This window comes from Dendropsophus ebraccatus, chromosome 13, assembly GCF_027789765.1.
Source record: "Dendropsophus ebraccatus isolate aDenEbr1 chromosome 13, aDenEbr1.pat, whole genome shotgun sequence".
Lineage (NCBI taxonomy): Eukaryota > Metazoa > Chordata > Amphibia > Anura > Hylidae > Dendropsophus > Dendropsophus ebraccatus.
This window is the reverse complement of record NC_091466.1, coordinates 475,500-498,282: the sequence shown is the minus strand read 5'-3', so window position 1 is coordinate 498,282 and position 22,783 is coordinate 475,500. Positions and strand designations below refer to the sequence as shown.

Genomic DNA, 22,783 nt, shown 5'->3' with positions numbered 1-22,783 from the left:
GTCTCGAGGGGGATAATGTATGGAGGAGGAGGAGGGGGGGATAATGTATGGAGGAGGAGGGGGGATAATGTATGGAGGAGGAGGAGGGGGGGATAATGTATGGAGGAGGAGGGGGGATAATGTATGGAGGAGGAGGAGGGGGGGATAATGTATGGAGGAGGAGGGGGGGGTGTCAGGGGGGATAATGTATGGAGGAGGAGGGGGGATAATGTATGGAGGAGGGGGGGATAATGTATGGAGGAGGAGGGGGTGTCAGGGGGGGATAATGTATGGAGGAGGAGGGGGGATAATGTATGGAGGAGGAGGAGGGGTCTCGAGGGGGATAATGTATGGAGGAGGAGGGATAATGTATGGAGGAGGAGGAGGGGTCTCGAGGGGGATAATGTATGGAGGAGGAGGAGGGGGGGATAATGTATGGAGGAGGAGGGGGGATAATGTATGGAGGAGGAGGAGGGGGTGTCAGGGGGGGATAATGTATGGAGGAGGAGGTGTCAGGGGGGGATAATGTATGGAGGAGGGGGGATAATGTATGGAGGAGGAGGGGGGATAATGTATGGAGGAGGGGGGGGATAATGTATGGAGGAGGAGGAGGGGGGGATAATGTATGGAGGAGGAGGGGGGATAATGTATGGAGGAGGGGTCTCGAGGGGGATAATGTATGGAGGAGGAGGAGGGGGGGATAATGTATGGAGGAGGGGGGATAATGTATGGAGGAGGAGGAGGGGTCTCGAGGGGGATAATGTATGGAGGAGGAGGAGGGGGGGATAATGTATGGAGGAGGGGGGATAATGTATGGAGGAGGAGGAGGGGTCTCGAGGGGGATAATGTATGGAGGAGGAGGAGGGGGGGGATAATGTATGGAGGAGGAGGAGGGGGGGATAATGTATGGAGGAGGGGGGGATAATGTATGGAGGAGGAGGAGGGGGTGTCAGGGGGGGGATAATGTATGGAGGAGGAGGGGGGGATAATGTATGGAGGAGGGGGGGGATAATGTATGGAGGAGGGGGGGGGGATAATGTATGGAGGAGGGGGGGGGATAATGTATGGAGGAGGGGGGGGTGTCAGGGGGGGATAATGTATGGAGGAGGAGGAGGGGGGATAATGTATGGAGGAGGAGGGGGGATAATGTATGGAGGAGGAGGAGGGGGTGTCAGGGGGGATAATGTATGGAGGAGGAGGGGGTGTCAGGGGGGGATAATGTATGGAGGAGGAGGAGGGGGGGGATAATGTATGGAGGAGGGGGGGGATAATGTATGGAGGAGGGGGGGGGATAATGTATGGAGGAGGAGGGGGGGTCTCGGGGGGGGATAATGTAGGGAGGAGGGGGGGTCAGGGTGGATAATGTATGGAGGAGGAGGGGGGGGTCAGGGGGGATAATGTATAGAGGAGGAGGGGGGGGTCAGGGGGGATAATGTATGGAGGAGGAGGGGGGGGTCAGGGGGGATAATGTATAGAGGAGGAGGGGTCAGGGGGCATTATATGTGGAGGAGGGGGGGTCAGGGGGGATGGGGTAGTGTGTGTGTGTGTGTGTGTGTGTGTGTGTGTGTGTGTGTGTGTGTGTGTGTGTGTGTGTGTGTGTGTGTGTGTGTGTAGGGGGTCAAGTGGGGTAGTGTATTTGGGGATGGTGGTCAGGTTAATTGCAGGCAGGAGGGGAACTTTATTACTATGGTGGGTCCAGCAGGAGGTATTATTACTATATGGGGGCACAGCAGAGGACATTATTACTATATGGGGGCACAGCAGAGGAGGCATTATTACTATATGGGGGCACAGCAGGGGGTCCTATATACAGGGGACAACCCACATAGCTACTGGCCTTACTGCACATGACACAAAAAAGTGGAAGTTATAAATGTTTGTCTGGCAGGTTCAGAAGAGACGAATTGTAGCTGGAAGAAATCTTCCTGGTGGTCCGGGCCGGATGGAGAGGAAAAGGAAAGTGAGGCCTCAGATCAAAGAAGACGTCACCTGTGAGTTACTGTATGACTATAGAAAGGTTGGGTAACTAGGACATAAAACACACACTGCTTTTTCTAGCAACAACCCAAATGAATCACTTGGGGGGCGGGGGGGCTTTTATGAAGATTCGCCCTGATTACAGATCCGGTCGCTGTATCGTCAATATCTGGAGCGATTGTCAAGTGTGTGATCCAGAGATTTACCCAGAGAAACCTTGTACCACGTAGTCTGTATGACCTGCTGCACCACCGGGGGCTCATCCTCCATCTACAGGATACATATATATGTATGTGCTCTTACCAATGCCGTATACCATCTATAGACCTGTATACCAGCCATTATACTGTGCCGTATACCATCTATAGACCTGTATACCAGCCATTATCCCGTATACCATCCATTATACTATCCCGTATACCATCCATTATACTGTGCCGTATACCATCTATAGACCTGTATACCAGCCATTATACTATCCCGTATACATCTATAGACCTGTATACCAGCCATTATACTATCCCGTATACATCTATAGACCTGTATACCAGCCATTATACTGTGCCGTATACCATCTATAGACCTGTATACCAGCCATTATACTATCCCGTATACCATCTATAGACCTGTATACCAGCCATTATACTATCCCGTATACCATCTATAGACCTGTATACCAGCCATTATACTGTGCCGTATACCATCTATAGACCTGTATACCAGCCATTATACTGTGCCGTATACCATCTATAGACCTGTATACCAGCCATTATACTATCCCGTATACCATCTATAGACCTGTATACCAGCCATTATACTGTGCCGTATACCATCTATAGACCTGTATACCAGCCATTATACTGTGCCGTATACCATTTATAGACCTGTATACCATCCATTATACTGTGCCGTATACCATCTATAGACCTGTATACCATCCATTATACTGTGCCGTATACCATCTATAGACCTGTATACCAGCCATTATACTGTGCCGTATACCATCTATAGACCTGTATACCATCCATTATACTGTGCCGTATACCATCTATAGACCTGTATACCATCCATTATACTATCCCGTATACCATCCATTATACTATCCCGTATACCATCCATTATACTGTGCCGTATACCATCTATAGACCTGTATACCAGCCATTATACTATCCCGTATACATCTATAGACCTGTATACCAGCCATTATACTGTGCCGTATACCATCTATAGACCTGTATACCATCCATTATACTATCCCGTATACCATCTATAGACCTGTATACCAGCCATTATACTGTGCCGTATACCATCTATAGACCTGTATACCAGCCATTATACTATCCCGTATACCATCCATTATACTATCCCGTATACCATCTATAGACCTGTATACCATCCATTATACTATCCCGTATACCATCCATTATACTGTGCCGTATACCATCTATAGACCTGTATACCATCCATTATACTGTGCCGTATACCATCTATAGACCTGTATACCATCCATTATACTGTGCCGTATACCATCCATTATACTGTGCCGTATACCATCCATTATACTATCCCGTATACCATCTATAGACCTCTATACCATCCATTATACTATCCCGTATACCATCTGTAGACCTGTATACCATCCATTATACTATCCCGTATACATCTATAGACCTGTATACCATCCATTATCCCGTATACCATCTATAGACCTGTATACCATCCATTATACTATCCCGTATACCATCTATAGACCTGTATACCATCCATTATCCCGTATACCATCTATAGACCTGTATACCATCCATTATACTATCCCGTATACCATCTATAGACCTGTATACCATCCATTTTACTATCCCGTATACCATCTATAGAACTGTATGCCATCCATTATACTATCCCGTATACCATCTATAGACCTGTATACCATCCCGTATACCATCTATAGACCTGTATACCATCCATTATACTATCCCGTATACCATCTATAGACCTGTATACCATCCATTATACTGTGCCGTATACCATCTATAGACCTGTATACCAGCCATTATACTATCCCGTATACCATCTATAGACCTGTATACCATCCATTATACTATCCCGTATACCATCTATAGACCTGTATACCATCCATTATACTATCCCGTATACCATCTATAGACCTGTATACCATCCATTATCCCGTATACTATCTATAGACCTGTATACCAGCCATTATCCCGTATACCATCTATAGACCTGTATACCATCCATTATACTGTGCCGTATACCATCTATAGACCTGTATACCAGCCATTATATTATCCCGTATACCATCTATAGACCTGTATACCATCCATTATACTGTGCCGTATACCACCTATAGACCTGTATTGCATCCATTATACTATCCCGTATACCATCTATAGACCTGTATTGCATCCATTATCCCATATACCATCTATAGACCTGTATACCATCCATTATACTGTGCCGTATACCATCTATAGACCTGTATACCATTTATTATACTATCCCGTATACCATCTATAGACCTGTATACCATCCATTATATTGTGCCGTATACCATCTATAGACCTGTATACCATCCATTATACTATCCCGTATACCATCTATAGACCTGTATACCATCCATTATACTATCCCATATACCATCTATAGACCTGTATACCATCCATTATACTATCCCGTATACCATCTATAGACCTGTATACCAGCCATTATCCCATATACCATCTATAGACCTGTATACCATCCATTATCCCGTATACCAGCCATTATATTATCCCGTATACCATCTATAGACCTGTATACCAGCCATTATCCTGTATACCATCTATAGACCTGTATACCATCCATTATACTGTGCCGTATCCCATCTATAGACCTGTATACCAGCCATTATCCCGTATACCATCTATAGACCTGTATACCAGCCATTATCCCGTATACCATCTATAGACCTGTATACCATCCATTATACTATCCCGTATACCATCTATAGACCTGTATACCATCCATTATACTGTCCCGTATACCATCTATAGACCTGTATACCAGCCATTATACTATCCCGTATACCATCTATAGACCTGTATACCATCCATTATACTATCCCGTATACCATCCATTATACTATCCCGTATACCATCTATAGACCTGTATACCAGCCATTATCCCGTATACCTTCTATAGACCTGTATACCATTTATTATACTGTGCCGTATACCATCTATAGACCTGTATTGCATCCATTATACTATCCCGTATACCATCTATAGACCTGTATACCATCCATTATCCCATATACCATCTATAGACCTGTATACCAGCCATTATCCCGTATACCATCTATAGACCTGTATACCATCCATTATACTGTGCCGTATCCCATCTATAGACCTGTATACCATCCATTATCCGTATACCATCTATAGACCTGTATACCATCCATTATCCCGTATACCATCTATAGACCTGTATACCAGCCATTATCCCGTATACCATCTATAGACCTGTATACCATCCATTATACTGTGCCGTATACCATCTATAGACCTGTATACCAGCCATTATCCCGTATACCATCTATAGACCTGTATACCATCCATTATACTGTGCCGTATACCATCTATAGACCTGTATACCATCCATTATACTATCCCATATACCATCTATAGACCTGTATACCATCCATTATACTATCCCGTATACCATCTATAGACCTGTATACCAGCCATTATCCCGTATACCATCTATAGACCTGTATACCATCCATTATACTGTGCCGTATACCATCTATAGACCTGTATACCATCCATTATACTATCCCGTATACCATCTATAGACCTGTATACCATCCATTATACTATCCCGTATACCATCTATAGACCTGTATACCATCCATTATACTATCCCGTATACCATCTATAGACCTGTATTGCATCCATTATCCCATATACCATCTATAGACCTGTATACCATCCATTATCCCGTATACCAGCCATTATATTATCCCGTATACCATCTATAGACCTTTATACCAGCCATTATCCTGTATACCATCTATAGACCTGTATACCATCCATTATACTGTGCCGTATCCCATCTATAGACCTGTATACCAGCCATTATCCCGTATACCATCTATAGACCTGTATACCATCCATTATACTGTGCCGTATCCCATCTATAGACCTGTATACCATCCATTATCCCGTATACCATCTATAGACCTGTATACCAGCCATTATATTATCCTGTATACAATCTATAGACCTGTATACCATCCATTATCCCGTATACCATCTATAGACCTGTATACCAGCCATTATACTATCCCGTATACCATCTATAGACCTGTATACCAGCCATTATCCCGTATACCATCTATAGACCTGTATACCATCCATTATACTGTGCCGTATACCATCTATAGACCTGTATACCATCCATTATACTGTCCCGTATCCCATCTATAGACCTGTATACCATCCATTATATTATCCCGTATACCATCTATAGACCTGTATACCATCCATTATACTGTCCCGTATACTATCTATAGACCTGTATACCAGCCATTATCCCGTATACCATCTATAGACCTGTATACCATCCATTATCCCGTATACCATCTATAGACCTGTATACCAGCCATTATATTATCCCGTATACCATCTATAGACCTGTATACCATCCATTATACTGTCCCGTATACTATCTATAGACCTGTATACCAGCCATTATATTATCCCGTATACCATCTATAGACCTGTATACCATCCATTATCCCGTATACCATCTATAGACCTGTATACCATCCATTATCCCGTATACCATCTATAGACCTGTATACCATCCATTATCCCGTATACCATCTATAGACCTGTATACCAGCCATTATACTATCCCGTATACCATCTATAGACCTGTATACCATCCATTATACTATCCCGTATACCATCTATAGACCTGTATACCATCCATTATACTGTCCCGTATACTATCTATAGACCTGTATACCATCCATTATACTATCCCGTATACCATCTATAGACCTGTATACCATCCATTATACTGTGCCGTATACATCTATAGACCTGTATACCATCCATTATACTGTGCCGTATACCATCTATAGACCTGTATACCATCCATTATACTGTCCCGTATACCATCTATAGACCTGTATACCATTTATTATACTATCCCGTATACCATCTATAGACCTGTATACCAGCCATTATCCTGTATACCATCTATAGACCTGTATAGCAGCCATTATCCCGTATACCATCTATAGACCTGTATACCAGCCATTATACTATCCCGTATACCATCTATAGACCTGTATACCATCCATTATACTGTCCCGTATACTATCTATAGACCTGTATACCAGCCATTATCCCGTATACCATCTATAGACCTGTATACCAGCCATTATCCCGTATCCCGCCCACCACAATGGCCGTACAGGACCTAGACCCTGCCGCACCACTTTATAAACTTTCCCCGGTGAATCATTAGGAAAACACGGAGTGGGAATAATGGAGCTCAGTGCCGGTTTATGAGGCAAGAAGAAACAATGGGCTGGGTGGAGCAGGGTGGGTCCGAACGCCCAAGCTGGGCATGAAAGCTGCATAACAAAGCAGATGAGCAAGGAGGGCGTCTTCTCCAGACACATCTGAGGCCGGGGTGTGGGGCAGTGACAACCTGGAGGTTCCCTATAGCAGTCTCCTGAGGAGGAGGAGGAGGAGGAGGAGGCCGCTCCATCCACTACAGATTGTGTCATATGTCCGTCACCTCCGTATACTACTCTGGATGATGTCACTCCCGATCTTACCTGTATATAGGTCATATCTGTATGGCTGGAGGAGATGGAGCAGTCAGGGCTGTATCACCAGCTGCTGCTGCCCTAGGCGCTAAACCTGCAGACGCCCCATCTACACGCACCTATTGGCAATACCAGACCTGACCAATACCCCCCGCCCCCCCTGGCGATACCAGACCTGACCAATACCCCCCACCCCCCCTGGAAAAGACACCAGACCTGACCAATACCCCCCACCCCCCCCCCCCCCCCCCCCCCCCCCCGGCGATACCAGACCTGACCAATACCCCCCACCCCCCTGGAAAAGACACCAGACCTGACCAGTACCCCCCGCCCCCCCCTGGCGATACCAGACCTGACCAATACCCCCCACCCCCCTGGAAAAGACACCAGACCTGACCAATACCCCCACCCCCCTGGAAAAGACACCAGACCTGACCAATACCCCCCACCCCCCTGGAAAAGACACCAGACCTGACCAATACCCCCCACCCCCCTGGAAAAGACACCAGACCTGACCAATACCCCCCACCCCCCCTGGTGATACCAGACCTGACCAATACCCCCCGCCCCCCCTGGAAAAGACACCAGACCTGACCAATACCCCCCGCCCCCCTGGAAAAGACACCAGACCTGACCAATACCCCCCGCCCCCCTGGAAAAGACACCAGACCTGACCAATGCCCCCCCCCCCCCCCCGGAAAAGACACCAGACCTGACCAATACCCCCCACCCCCCTGGCGATACCAGACCTGACCAATACCCCCCACCCCCCTGGCGATACCAGACCTGACCAATACCCCCCACCCCCCTGGAAAAGACACCAGATTTACTGGCAAGTCTGAACCGGAGGAGAGAAACATAAAAACAAAAAAATTATTTTTTTCTGCCCCCTGCTCCTGCCCTAGGCCCCGGACCACGGGTGCCTAGGGGTAAATACGGCCCTGGGACCAGTCACCTTGATGGCTTCAGTGAGGATGTTCTGTAACTCAGGGGAGCGTCACACGGAGCCGATGTGCAGCAGATTGGACTAAACACAGCATCAAGTCCGCTGCAATACAGTACGTGTGAACGCGCCCTAAAGGTAAAATTGATGGCTACAGATCTAACCACAAAAGCTGCAACGTGTCTCCATGTGTCAGGAGATGACCAAAACCTTTGTCGGCTGTGATGGACATATAGAGGATAGCAACCAGGAGATGACCAAAACCTTTGTCGGCTGTGATGGACATATAGAGGATAGCAACCAGGAGATGACCAAAACCTTTGCTATCCTCTATATGTCCATCACAGCCGACAACATGGAAACTGGGATGTACAGCAAAGCCAAATACAATCTCCTATATATTATATAAGATGCCTACAGCCACCTCCCGTCCACCATGTACCTACAGCCACCTCCCGTCCACCATGTACCTACAGCCACCTCCCGTCCTCCATGTACCTGCAGCCACCTCCCGTCCACCATGTACCTGCAGCCAGCTCCCGTCCACCATGTACCTGCAGCCACCTCCCGTCCTCCACGTACCTGCAGCCACCTCCCGTCCACCACGTACCTGCAGCCACCTCCCGTCCACCACGTACCTGCAGCCACCTCCCGTCCTCCACGTACCTGCAGCCATCTCCCGTCCACCACGTACCTACAGCCACCTCCCGTCCTCCATGTACCTGCAGCCACCTCCCGTCCACCATGTACCTGCAGCCACCTCCCGTCCTCCATGTACCTGCAGCCACCTCCCGTCCTCCATGTACCTACAGCCACCTCCCGTCCTCCATGTACCTGCAGCCACCTCCCGTCCTCCATGTACCTGCAGCCACCTCCCGTCCTCCATGTACCTACAGCCACCTCCCGTCCACCATGTACCTGCAGCCACCTCCCGTCCTCCATGTACCTGCAGCCACCTCCCGTCCTCCATGTACCTGCAGCCACCTCCCGTCCTCCATGTACCTACAGCCACCTCCCGTCCACCATGTACCTGCAGCCACCTCCCGTCCTCCATGTACCTACAGCCACCTCCCGTCCACCATATACCTGCAGCCACCTCCCGTCCAGTCCTCCATGTACCTGCAGCCATCTCCCGTCCACCATGTACCTGCAGCCACCTCCCGTCCTCCATGTACCTGCAGCCACCTCCCGTCCTCCATGTACCTGCAGCCACCTCCCGTCCACCATGTACCTGCAGCCACCTCCCGTCCACCATGTACCTGCAGCCACCTCCCGTCCCGTCCTCCATATACCTGCAGCCACCTCCCGTCCTTCATATACCTGCAGCCACCTCCCGTCCACCATGTACCTGCAGCCACCTCCCGTCCACCATGTACCTACAGCCACCTCCCGTCCTCCATGTACCTACAGCCATCTCCCGTCCACCATGTACCTACAGCCACCTCCCGTCCCGTCCACCATGTACCTGCAGCCATCTCCCGTCCACCATGTACCTGCAGCCATCTCCCGTCCACCATGTACCTGCAGCCATCTCCCGTCCCGTCCACCATGTACCTGCAGCCATCTCCCGTCCACCATGTACCTGCAGCCACCTCCCGTCCCGTCCTCCATATACCTGCAGCCACCTCCCGTCCTTCATATACCTGCAGCCACCTCCCGTCCAGTCCACCATGTACCTGCAGCCACCTCCCGTCCCGTCCTCCATATACCTGCAGCCACCTCCCGTCCTTCATATACCTGCAGCCACCTCCCGTCCAGTCCTCCATGTACCTGCAGCCATCTCCCGTCCACCATGTACCTGCAGCCAGCTCCCGTCCTCCATGTACCTGCAGCCACCTCCCGTCCTCCACGTGCCTGCAGCCACCTCCCGTCCACCACGTGCCTGCAGCCACCTCCCGTCCACCACGTACCTGCAGCCACCTCCCGTCCACCACGTACCTGCAGCCACCTCCCGTCCACCACGTACCTGCAGCCACCTCCCGTCCACCACGTACCTGCAGCCACCTCCCGTCCACCATGTACCTGCAGCCACCTCCCGTCCCGTCCTCCATATACCTGCAGCCACCTCCCGTCCTTCATATACCTGCAGCCACCTCCCGTCCAGTCCTCCATGTACCTGCAGCCATCTCCCGTCCACCATGTACCTGCAGCCATCTCCCGTCCACCATGTACCTGCAGCCACCTCCCGTCCACCATGTACCTACAGCCACCTCCCGTCCTCCATGTACCTACAGCCATCTCCCGTCCACCATGTACCTACAGCCACCTCCCGTCCCGTCCACCATGTACCTGCAGCCATCTCCCGTCCACCATGTACCTGCAGCCATCTCCCGTCCTCCATGTACCTGCAGCCATCTCCCGTCCTCCATGTACCTGCAGCCATCTCCCGTCCACCATGTACCTGCAGCCATCTCCCGTCCACCATGTACCTGCAGCCATCTCCCGTCCACCATGTACCTGCAGCCATCTCCCGTCCACCATGTACCTGCAGCCATCTCCCGTCCACCATGTACCTGCAGCCATCTCCCGTCCACCATGTACCTGCAGCCATCTCCCGTCCACCATGTACCTACAGCCACCTCCCGTCCTCCATGTACCTACAGCCATCTCCCGTCCACCATGTACCTGCAGCCACCTCCCGTCCTTCATATACCTGCAGCCACCTCCCGTCCTTCATATACCTGCAGCCACCTCCCGTCCTTCATATACCTGCAGCCACCTCCCGTCCTCCATGTACCTACAGCCACCTCCCGTCCTCCATATACCTGCAGCCACCTCCCGTCCACCATGTACCTACAGCCACCTCCCGTCCACCATGTACCTACAGCCACCTCCCGTCCTTCATATACCTGCAGCCACCTCCCGTCCTTCATATACCTGCAGCCACCTCCCGTCCACCATGTACCTACAGCCACCTCCCGTCCTTCATATACCTGCAGCCACCTCCCGTCCACCATGTACCTACAGCCACCTCCCGTCCTTCATATACCTGCAGCCACCTCCCGTCCTTCATATACCTGCAGCCACCTCCCGTCCACCATGTACCTACAGCCACCTCCCGTCCTTCATATACCTGCAGCCACCTCCCGTCCACCATGTACCTGCAGCCACCTCCCGTCCTTCATATACCTGCAGCCACCTCCCGTCCACCATGTACCAGCAGCCATCTCCAGTATCTCATTCTTGTATAACCATCACCTGTCCATCATATACCTACAGAAATCTAATGTCAATTACAGCCGACCGTGGAATGGTGATGCTACAGCAAGGCTATACCAGGTTTCTTATAGCTGAGTGAGGTTTAGTTTCCAAAACGCATCAAATACCACTGTATGAATAAAGAGCTTTCCTGGATTTTCTCTACATTTGTTGTGCCAGAAGCTTCTTTTCTAACCGATTTCCTATCATCTATCTCCTGTTCACCATACATTTACTGCCATCCCCCATATCTCGTCTACTGCCATTTTCTGTCCACCAATCTCTCGTATCTTATTGTTTTACAGTCCTCTACCGTCTACCATATGCGCAAGGTCATATGTCTAGAGCCATCTAATGTTCATCATTGCTGACCGATGATCCTATATCATAACATACGCCTACAGCCATCTCCTGTATCTTCTTCGTCTACGGCCATCTCCTGTCCACCATATGCCTACAGCCATCTCCTGTCCACCATATGCCTACAGCCATCTCCTGTCCACCATACAGTATACATAAAGTCCTCTCCTGTCCACCATACGCCTACAGCCATCTCCTGTCCACCATACAGTATACATAAAGTCCTCTCCTGTCCACCATACACCTACAGCCATCTCCTGTCCACCATACAGTATACATAAAGTCCTCTCCTGTCCACCATACGCCTACAGCCATCTCCTGTCCACCATACAGTATACATAAAGTCCTCTCCTGTCCACCATACGCCTACAGCCATCTCCTGTCCACCATACAGTATACATAAAGTCCTCTCCTGTCCACCATACACCTACAGCCATCTCCTGTCCACCATACAGTATACATAAAGTCCTCTCCTGTCCACCATACGCCTACAGCCATCTCCTGTCCACCATACAGTATACATAAAGTCCTCTCCTGTCCACCATACACCTACAGCCATCTCCTGTCCACCATACAGTATACATAAAGTCCTCTCCTGTCCACCATACGCCTACAGCCATCTCCTGTATCTCATTCGTCTACAGCCATCTCCTGTCCACCATACACCTACAGCCATCTCCTGTCCACCATACACCTACAGCCATCTCCTGTCCACCATACACCTACAGCCATCTCCTGTCCACCATACACCTACAGCCATCTCCATCCCAGTAGATCAGCAGTTTCTGAAATACTCAGACCAGCCCTTCTGGCACCAACAACCATGCCACGTTCAAAGGCCTCAAATCACCTTTCTTCCCCATACTGATGCTCGGTTTGAACTGCAGGAGATTGTCTTGACCATGTCTACATGCCTAAATGCCGCCATGTGATTGGCTGATTAGGAATTAAGTGGTAACGTGCAGTTGGACAGGTGTACCTAATAAAGTGGCCAGTGAGTGTAGATTTATCTTCTGTCCACCATATGCCTACAGCCATCTCCCACGAGGTGAGGGACATGTTGTTTTCCCCCTATACTCCTTAAGTAGAGGTCCGGTCGGACGCCACCGGGACCCTAGTCGGCGCAGAGGTCCGGTCGGACGCCACCGGGACCCTAGTCGGCGCAGAGGTCCGGTCGGACGCCACCGGGACCCTAGTCGGCGCAGAGGTCCGGTCGGACGCCACCGGGACCCTAGTCCGCGCAGAGGTCCGGTCGGACGCCACCCGGACCCTAGTCCGCGCAGAGGTCCGGTCGGACGCCACCCGGACCCTAGTCCGCGCAGAGGTCCGGTCGGACGCCACCCGAAGAGGGGAGGACTGCAGGAGTGACTCAAGGAGCCACCATGGGGCTGGACACTGGTTCAATCTCTTGGAATGTGATTGCTTCATTTCTGTTCTGGATACAATGGCCGCAGCGAGGTTCATGGAGACTGCTGGGACGCTGTCACACCTGCTGCCTCCCTGCTATGTGCCTGGACTGGCCCACCTCAGGGCTCCACCTGTGTCATCCCAGACAGGTGAGTCTGCGCTTCGGCTGCTCGGGAATGTGGCCATATTAGTGTGATTAATGCACATTGCCCCAAACCCTCTACGCCCTGAGACGAGGGAGACTGTCAGCAGGCAGGTCTCCTGAATACTTACACGCTAATGGTGTCCTCAGCCAGGTGTCACCTTGTTTACCAGGTGCTTCTGAAGCAGAGGACTGTAGTGGCCCCTCGCCCATACATCAGCATGGTGGGGAACCCATTGTGTCCTCAACCTCAAGCTCCTGGGGTCCCCCCCTTATACTACTAAGGTCTATCGTCGGGGGCCCCCATCCCACCCCCTTATACTACTAAGGTCTATCGTCGGGGGCCCCCATCCCACCCCCTTATAGTGCCAGGGTCCATCGTCGGGGGCCCCCATCCCACCCCCTTATAGTGCCAGGGTCCATCGTATACACACAGTATACAGAGGATATAGGTATACACACACACACAGTATACAGAGGCTATAGGTATACACACACACACAGTATACAGAGGCTATAGGTATACACACACACACAGTATACAGAGGCTATAGGTATACACACACACACAGTATACAGAGGCTATAGGTATACACACACACACAGTATACAGAGGCTATAGGTATACACACACACACAGTATACAGAGGCTATAGGTATACACACACACACACACACAGTATACAGAGGCTATAGGTATACACACACACACAGTATACAGAGGCTATAGGTATACACACACACACAGTATACAGAGGCTATAGGTATACACACACACACACACAGTATACAGAGGCTATAGGTATACACACACACACACAGTATACAGAGGCTATAGGTACACACACACACACACACACAGTATACAGAGGCTATAGGTACACACACACACACACAGTATACAGAGGCTATAGGTACACACACACAGTATACAGAGGCTATAGGTACACACACACACACACACAGTATACAGAGGCTATAGGTATACACACACACACACACAGTATACAGAGGCTATAGGTATACACACACACACACAGTATACAGAGGCTATAGGTATACACACACACACACACACACACAGTATACAGAGGCTATAGGTATACACACACACACACACAGTATACAGAGGCTATAGGTATACACACACACACACAGTATACAGAGGCTATAGGTATACACACACACAGTATACAGAGGCTATAGGTATACACACACACACACACAGTATACAGAGGCTATAGGTATACACACACACACACACACAGTATACAGAGGCTATAGGTATACACACACACACACACAGTATACAGAGGCTATAGGTATACACACACACACACAGTATACAGAGGCTATAGGTATACACACACACACAGTATACAGAGGCTATAGGTATACACACACACACACACAGTATACAGAGGCTATAGGTATACACACACACACACACAGTATACAGAGGCTATAGGTATACACACACACACACACAGTATACAGAGGCTATAGGTATACACACACACACACAGTATACAGAGGCTATAGGTATACACACACACAGTATACAGAGGCTATAGGTATACACACACACACACACAGTATACAGAGGCTATAGGTATACACACACACACACACAGTATACAGAGGCTATAGGTATACACACACACACACAGTATACAGAGGCTATAGGTATACACACACACACAGTATACAGAGGCTATAGGTATACACACACACACACAGTATACAGAGGCTATAGGTATACACACACACAGTATACAGAGGCTATAGGTACACACACACACACACAGTATACAGAGGCTATAGGTATACACACACACACACAGTATACAGAGGCTATAGGTATACACACACACACACACACAGTATACAGAGGCTATAGGTATACACACACACACACACAGTATACAGAGGCTTTATCCACCTGTACATGATGGGCTCCCTGTATATGATGGGCTCCCTGTATATGTTGCTGCACTGGTCTCCTGTATGATATGGTCCCTGTATCCACCTGTATGATATGGTCCCTGTATCCACCTGTATATGATATGGTCCCTGTATCCACCTGTATATGATATGGTCCCTGTATCCACCTGTATGATATGGTCCCTGTATCCACCTGTATGATATGGTCCCTGTATATGTTGCTGCTCTGGACCCCTGTATGATATGGTCCCTGTATCCACCTGTATATGATATGGTCCCTGTATATGTTGCTGCTCTGGCCTCCTGTATGATATGGTCCCTGTATATGTTGCTGCATTGGCCTCCTGTATGATATGGTCCCTGTATCCACCTGTATATGATATGGTCCCTGTATCCACCTGTATGATATGGTCCCTGTATCCACCTGTATATGATATGGTCCCTGTATATGTTGCTGCATTGGCCTCCTGTATGATATGGTCCCTGTATCCACCTGTATGATATGGTCCCTGTATCCACCTGTATGATATGATCCCTGTATCCACCTGTATGATATGGTCCCTGTATATGTTGCTGCATTGGCCTCCTGTATGATATGGTCCCTGTATCCACCTGTATATGATATGGTCCCTGTATCCACCTGTATGATATGATCCCTGTATCCACCTGTATGATATGGTCCCTGTATATGTTGCTGCATTGGCCTCCTGTATGATATGGTCCCTGTATCCACCTGTATATGATATGGTCCCTGTATATGTTGCTGCTCTGGCCTCCTGTATGATATGGTCCCTGTATATGTTGCTGCTCTGGACCCCTGTATACAGCCCCCCCTCCTTACCTGGACAGGTGAGCAGCAGTAGTAGTAGTAGTTGTGCCCCCCAGATCCCCCGGTGTGGTCCCAGCATGGTCTGTGCCCCAGCAGCTCGCAGTAGTCCAGCCAGTAGCCCACAATCCAGCGGCAGGGAGGTGACTCTCTCAGCTTCTCGCTTTCCTCTCTCTTCTCAGTTCCGGATTTAAAAGTTGACAAACGAGTTCCAAAAAGGCTAAACCTGTGCGAGGTGTGTAACCCTGGGGGGGAGGGGGGAGAGGGGAGAGGGGAGAGGGAGCAGCAGTAGTCACTGACATCCCCACAGCTGCCCATTCCTCCTGCATGATCAGCCCAGCCGAGTGTCCATGCACTGGGGAGAGGAAGACATGCCAGGAGCATCAGCCATATTCCTATGCAACCGCACCATGCACAGTCCTATCCAACCACCCCATGCACAGTCCTATCCAACCGCACCATGCACAGTCCTATCCAACCGCACCATGCACAGTCCTCACCAACCGCACCATGCACAGTCCTCTCCAACCGCCCCATGTGCAGTCCTCTCCAACCGCCCCATGCACAGTCCTATCCAACCGCACCATGCACAGTCCTCTCCAACCGCCCCATGCACAGTCCTCTCCAACCGCACCATGCACAGTCCTCTCCAACCGCCCCATACGCAGTCCTCTCCAACCGCCCCATGTGCAGTCCTATCCAACCGCACCATGCGCAGTCCTCTCCAACCGCCCCATGCACAGTCCTCTCCAACCGCCCCATGCACAGTCCTCTCCAACCGCCCCATGCACAGTCCTCTCCAACCGCCCCATGCACAGTCCTCTCCAACCGCCCCATGCACAGTCCTCTCCAACCGCCCCATGCGCAGTCCTCTCCAACCGCCCCATGCACAGTCCTATCCAACCGCACCATGCACAGTCCTCTCCAACCGCCCCATACACAGTCCTCTCCAACCGCCCCATGTGCAGTCCTCTCCAACCGCCCCATGCACAGTCCTATCCAACCGCCCCATGTGCAGTCCTCTCCAACCGCCCCATGCACAGTCCTATCCAACCGCCCCATGCACAGTCCTCTCCAACCGCCCCATGCACAGTCCTCTCCAACCGCCCCATGCACAGTCCTCTCCAACCGCACCATGCACAGTCCTCTCCAACCGCCCCATACGCAGTCCTCTCCAACCGCCCCATGCACAGTCCTCTCCAACCGCCCCATGCACAGTCCTATCCAACCGCACCATGCACAGTCCTCTCCAACCGCCCCATGCACAGTCCTCTCCAACCGCACCATGCACAGTCCTCTCCAACCGCCCCATGCACAGTCCTATCCAACCGCACCATGCACAGTCCTCTCCAACCGCACCATGCACAGTCCTCTCCAACCGCCCCATGCACAGTCCTCTCCAACCGCCCCATGCACAGTCCTCTCCAACCGCCCCATGCACAGTCCTCTCCAACCGCCCCATGCACAGTCCTCTCCAACCGCCCCATGCACAGTCCTCTCCAACCGCACCATGCACAGTCCTCTCCAACCGCCCCATGCACAGTCCTCTCCAACCCCCCATGCACAGTCCTCTCCAACCGCCCCATACACAGTCCTCTCCAACCCCCCCATGCACAATCCTCTCCAACTGCACCATACACAGTCCTCTCCAACCGCCCCATGCACAGTCCTCTCCAACCGCCCCATGCACAGTCCTCTCCAACCGCCCCATGCACAGTCCTCTCCAACCGCCCCATGCACAGTCCTCTCCAACCGCCCCATGCACAGTCCTCTCCAACCGCCCCATGCACAGTCCTCTCCAACCGCCCCATGCACAGTCCTCTCCAACCGCCCCATGCACAGTCCTCTCCAACCGCCCCATGCACAGTCCTCTCCAACCGCACCATGCACAGTCCTCTCCAACCGCCCCATACACAGTCCTCTCCAACCGCCCCATGCACAGTCCTCTCCAACCCCCCATACGCAGTCCTCTCCAACTGCCCCATGCACAGTCCTCTCCAACCCCCCATGCGCAGTCCTCTCCAACCGCCCCATGCGCAGTCCTCTCCAACCGCCCCATACACAGTCCTCTCCAACCGCCCCATGCACAGTCCTCTCCAACTGCCCCATGCACAGTCCTCTCCAACCGCCCCATGCACAGTCCTCTCCTACCGCCCCATGCACAGGCCTCTCCAACCCCCCATACGCAGTCCTCTCCAACCGCCCCATGCACAGTCCTCTCCTACCGCCCCATGCACAGTCCTCTCCAACAGCCGACACCATAGCCCCCATACACATTACTGAGCCCAATGGTCCTGCCAGAATCCTCCATCCCTTGATACAGAATAAATTTGCGCTTGTGCCCTTTTCATGTACTGCACAAAAATCTCCAATCTATGCGCTAAGAGTTATCATTAGGCGCACAGACCTTGATGAATCTTTTTTTTTTTTTTTTTTTTTTTTTTTTTTTTTTTACTAAAAACTACTCCAGAGTCTGACTGGAGAAAGGTTCCACACTTTTTTGCCTAAAAGTTCATATGTTGCATATGATAAATCTGGCTACAAAGTAGTTAGTGAAAACAGCACAGGTGGCGCCAACTGAGCAAAAAGAGTACAAACCCCAAATAGTAGTGCAAAAAGACTGATAAGTGTGCCCCGAAATCTGCAAATCCCAACCCCAAAACTGACTCTAAGCAAAACCCCATCCCTAATCCAAACCTTAAAACTGATCTTAACCCCACCCAAACCCCATAACTGATCCTAACTTAACAGAAACCCGAAAAAACTGACCCTAACCTCACTGAAACCCTAAAACTGATCCTAACCCCACCCCTAACTTCATAGCTCAAGCAATCCTACCTAAACCCCAAAACTGATTCTAATTCCCCAACCCCAAAACTGATCCTTACCCGAAAGAAATGCTCACAGTCCCTGTTGGCCTTGACATGATTTCCCAGAATGTGGTGCAGTATAGTCGCATAAGATATATATATATATATAAGTACACATACACACATATTTACATATATAGACACACATCATGTGTATGGGTACAACATACAGTGCACACAATGGCCCACATATACTAAAGTGGCTCTGCCAGAATTCTGTCTGGAAAAACATTCTCCACATTTATTGTGCATTTTTGCAACTTTTTAGACACTTAGGCACCAAAAATCCTAAAAAATTGCACCAGAAATTGGCTGAGAATTCTGCCACACTTAAAGCAAAGTAATAGCTTGTGTAAATTACGGGTAGACAGTCCTTATGTGTGACATATTTCTCAAACAGCCTTCATTTTAATAGGAAATCACAGAGATAAATGATTGGTGAGAAATCGTGGTGATTGATGATCAGTGAAATATAATAAATGATAAAATAGAAAGAAATCATAGTGATTGATGACTGTTGAGAAATCATACTGATTGATGACTGGTGAAAAATCATAGTGAATGATGACTGGTGAGAAATCACAGTGATTAATGACTGGTGAGAAATCATGGTGATTGATGAATGGTGTGAAATCATAGTGACTGATGACCGGTGAGAAATCATAGTAATTGATGACTGGTGAAAAATCATAGTGAATGATGACTGGTGAGAAATCACAGTGATTGATGACTGGTGAGAAATCATGGTGATTAATAACTGGTGAGAAATCATAGTGATTGATGACTTGTGAGCAATCATAGTGATTGATGATCAGTGAAATATAATAAATGATAAAATAAAGAGAAATCATAGTTATTAATGATTGGTGAAAAATCCCAGTGATTGATGACTGTTGATAAATCATAGTGATTGATGACCGATGAGAAATCATGGTGATTGATGACTAGTGAGAAATCATAGTCATTGATGACTGGTGAGATATCATAGTGAGAAATTATAGTCATTGATGACTGGTGAGAAATCTTCGTGATTGATGACCGGTGAGAAATCATAGTGACTAATGGCGGGTGAAATATCATAGTGATTGATGACTGGTTAGAAATCACAGTGAATGATGACTGTTGAGAAATCATGGGGATTGGTGAACTGTGAGAAATAATAGAGACTGATGACCGTTGAGAAATCAGTAAATGATGACTGGTGAGAAATCATAGTGACTGATGACTGGTGAGAAATCATAGTGATTAATAATCAGTGAAATATGATAAATGAGATAAAATAGAGAGAAATCATACTTATTGATGACTGGTGAGAAATCTTAGTGATTGATAACCGGTGAGAAATCATAGTGACTGATGACTGGTGAGAAATCATAGTGATTAATGACTGTTGATAAATCATAGTGATTGATGACTGGTGAGAAATCATAGTGATTAATAATCAGTGAAATATGATAAATGATATAAAATAGAGAGAAATCATACTTATTGATGACTGGTGAGAAATCATAGTGACTGATGACTGGTGAGAAATCTTAGTGATTAATGACTGTTGATAAATCATAGTGATTGATGACTGATGAGAAATCATAGTGATTGATGACTGTTGATAAATCTTAGTGATTGATAACCGGTGAGAAATCATAGTGACTGATGACTGGTGAGAAATCATAGTGATTAATGACTGTTGATAAATCATAGTGATTGACGACTGATGAGAAATCATAGTGATTGATGACTGTTGATAAATCTTAGTGATTGTTAACCGGTGAGAAATCATAGTGATTGATGACTGTTGATAAATCTTAGTGATTGATAACCGGTGAGAAATCATAGTGATAGATGATTGGTGAGAAATCATAGTGACTGATGACCGGTGAGAAATCATAGTGATAGATGATTGGTGAGAAATCATGGTGACTGATGACTGGTGAGAAATCATAGTGATTGATGACTGGCGAGAAACCACAGTGATAGATGACTGGTGAGAAATCATAGTGATTGATGACTTGTGAGAAATCACATTGATTGATGACTGTTAATAAATCATAGTGATTGATGACTGGTGAGAAATCATGGTGACTGATGATTATTGATAAATCATAGTTATTGATGACCGGTGAGAAATCATAGTGATTGATTACTTTTGAGAAATCATAGTTATTGATGATCAGTGAAATATAATAAATGATAAAATAGAGAAATCATAGTGATTGATGACCAGTGTGAAAACACAGTGATTGATGACTGTTGATAAATCACAGTCACTGATGACCTGTAAGAAATCATGGTGATTGATGACCAGTGGGAAATCACAGTGATTGATGACCTGTGAAAAATCATAGTGATTGATGACTGGTGAGAAATCACAGTGATTGATGACCTATGAGAAATCATAGAGAATGATGACTGGTGAGAAATCATAGTGATTGATGACTGGTGAGAAATCATAGTGATTGATGACTGGTAAAAAATCATGGTGATTGATGACTGGTAAGAAATCATAGTGATTGATGACTGGTAAGAAATCACAGTGATTGATGACCTATGAAAAATCATAGAGAATGATGACTGTGAGAAATCATAGTGATTGATGACCAGTGTGAAATCACAGTGATTGATGACTGGTGAGAAATCATAGTGACGGATGACTGGTGAGAAATCATAGTGATTGATGACTGTTTATAAATCTTAGTGATTAATGATCAGTGAGAAATCACAGTGATTGATGACTGGTCATAAATCATAATGATTGATGATCAGTGAAATATAATAAATGATAAAATAGAGAGAAATCATAGTGATTGATGAATGTTGAGAAATCACAGTGATTGATGACTGTTGAGAAATCATAGTGATTGATGACTGTTGTGAAATCATAGTGACTGATGACCAGTGAGAAATCATAGTAATTGATGACTGGTGAAAAATCATAGTGAATGATGAGTTGTGAGCAATCACAGTGATTGATGACTGGTGAGTAATCATGGTAATTGATTACTGTTGATAAATCACAGTGATTGATGACTGTTGATAAATCATAGTGATTGATGATCAGTGAAATATAATAAATCATAAAATAGAAAGAAATCATAGTTTTGATGACTGGTGAAAAATCACAGTGACTGATGACCGGTGAGAAATTATAGTAATTGATGACAGATGAGAAATCAGGGTGATTGATGAATGGTGAAAAATCATAGGGGGAGATTTATCAAACATGGTTTAAAGTGAAACTGGCCCAGTTGCAACTAGCAACCAATCAGATTACACTTTTCATTTTCCATTTTCCAAA

General features: G+C 48.1%; 1 protein-coding gene across 1 annotated transcript in view; it reads right to left on the bottom strand.

Moving 5' to 3' along the window:
• NECTIN4 (nectin cell adhesion molecule 4) overlaps positions 1-16,800 on the bottom strand; it is a 71,166-nt gene extending 54,366 nt beyond the window's left edge. The window contains exon 1 of the mRNA XM_069949930.1: positions 16,634-16,800. Coding sequence (XP_069806031.1) covers positions 16,634-16,700 — 67 coding nt within the window. The 5' untranslated portion in view covers positions 16,701-16,800. The remainder of the gene's footprint in view (positions 1-16,633) is intronic.
• Between the last annotated feature and the right edge of the window lie 5,983 nt (positions 16,801-22,783).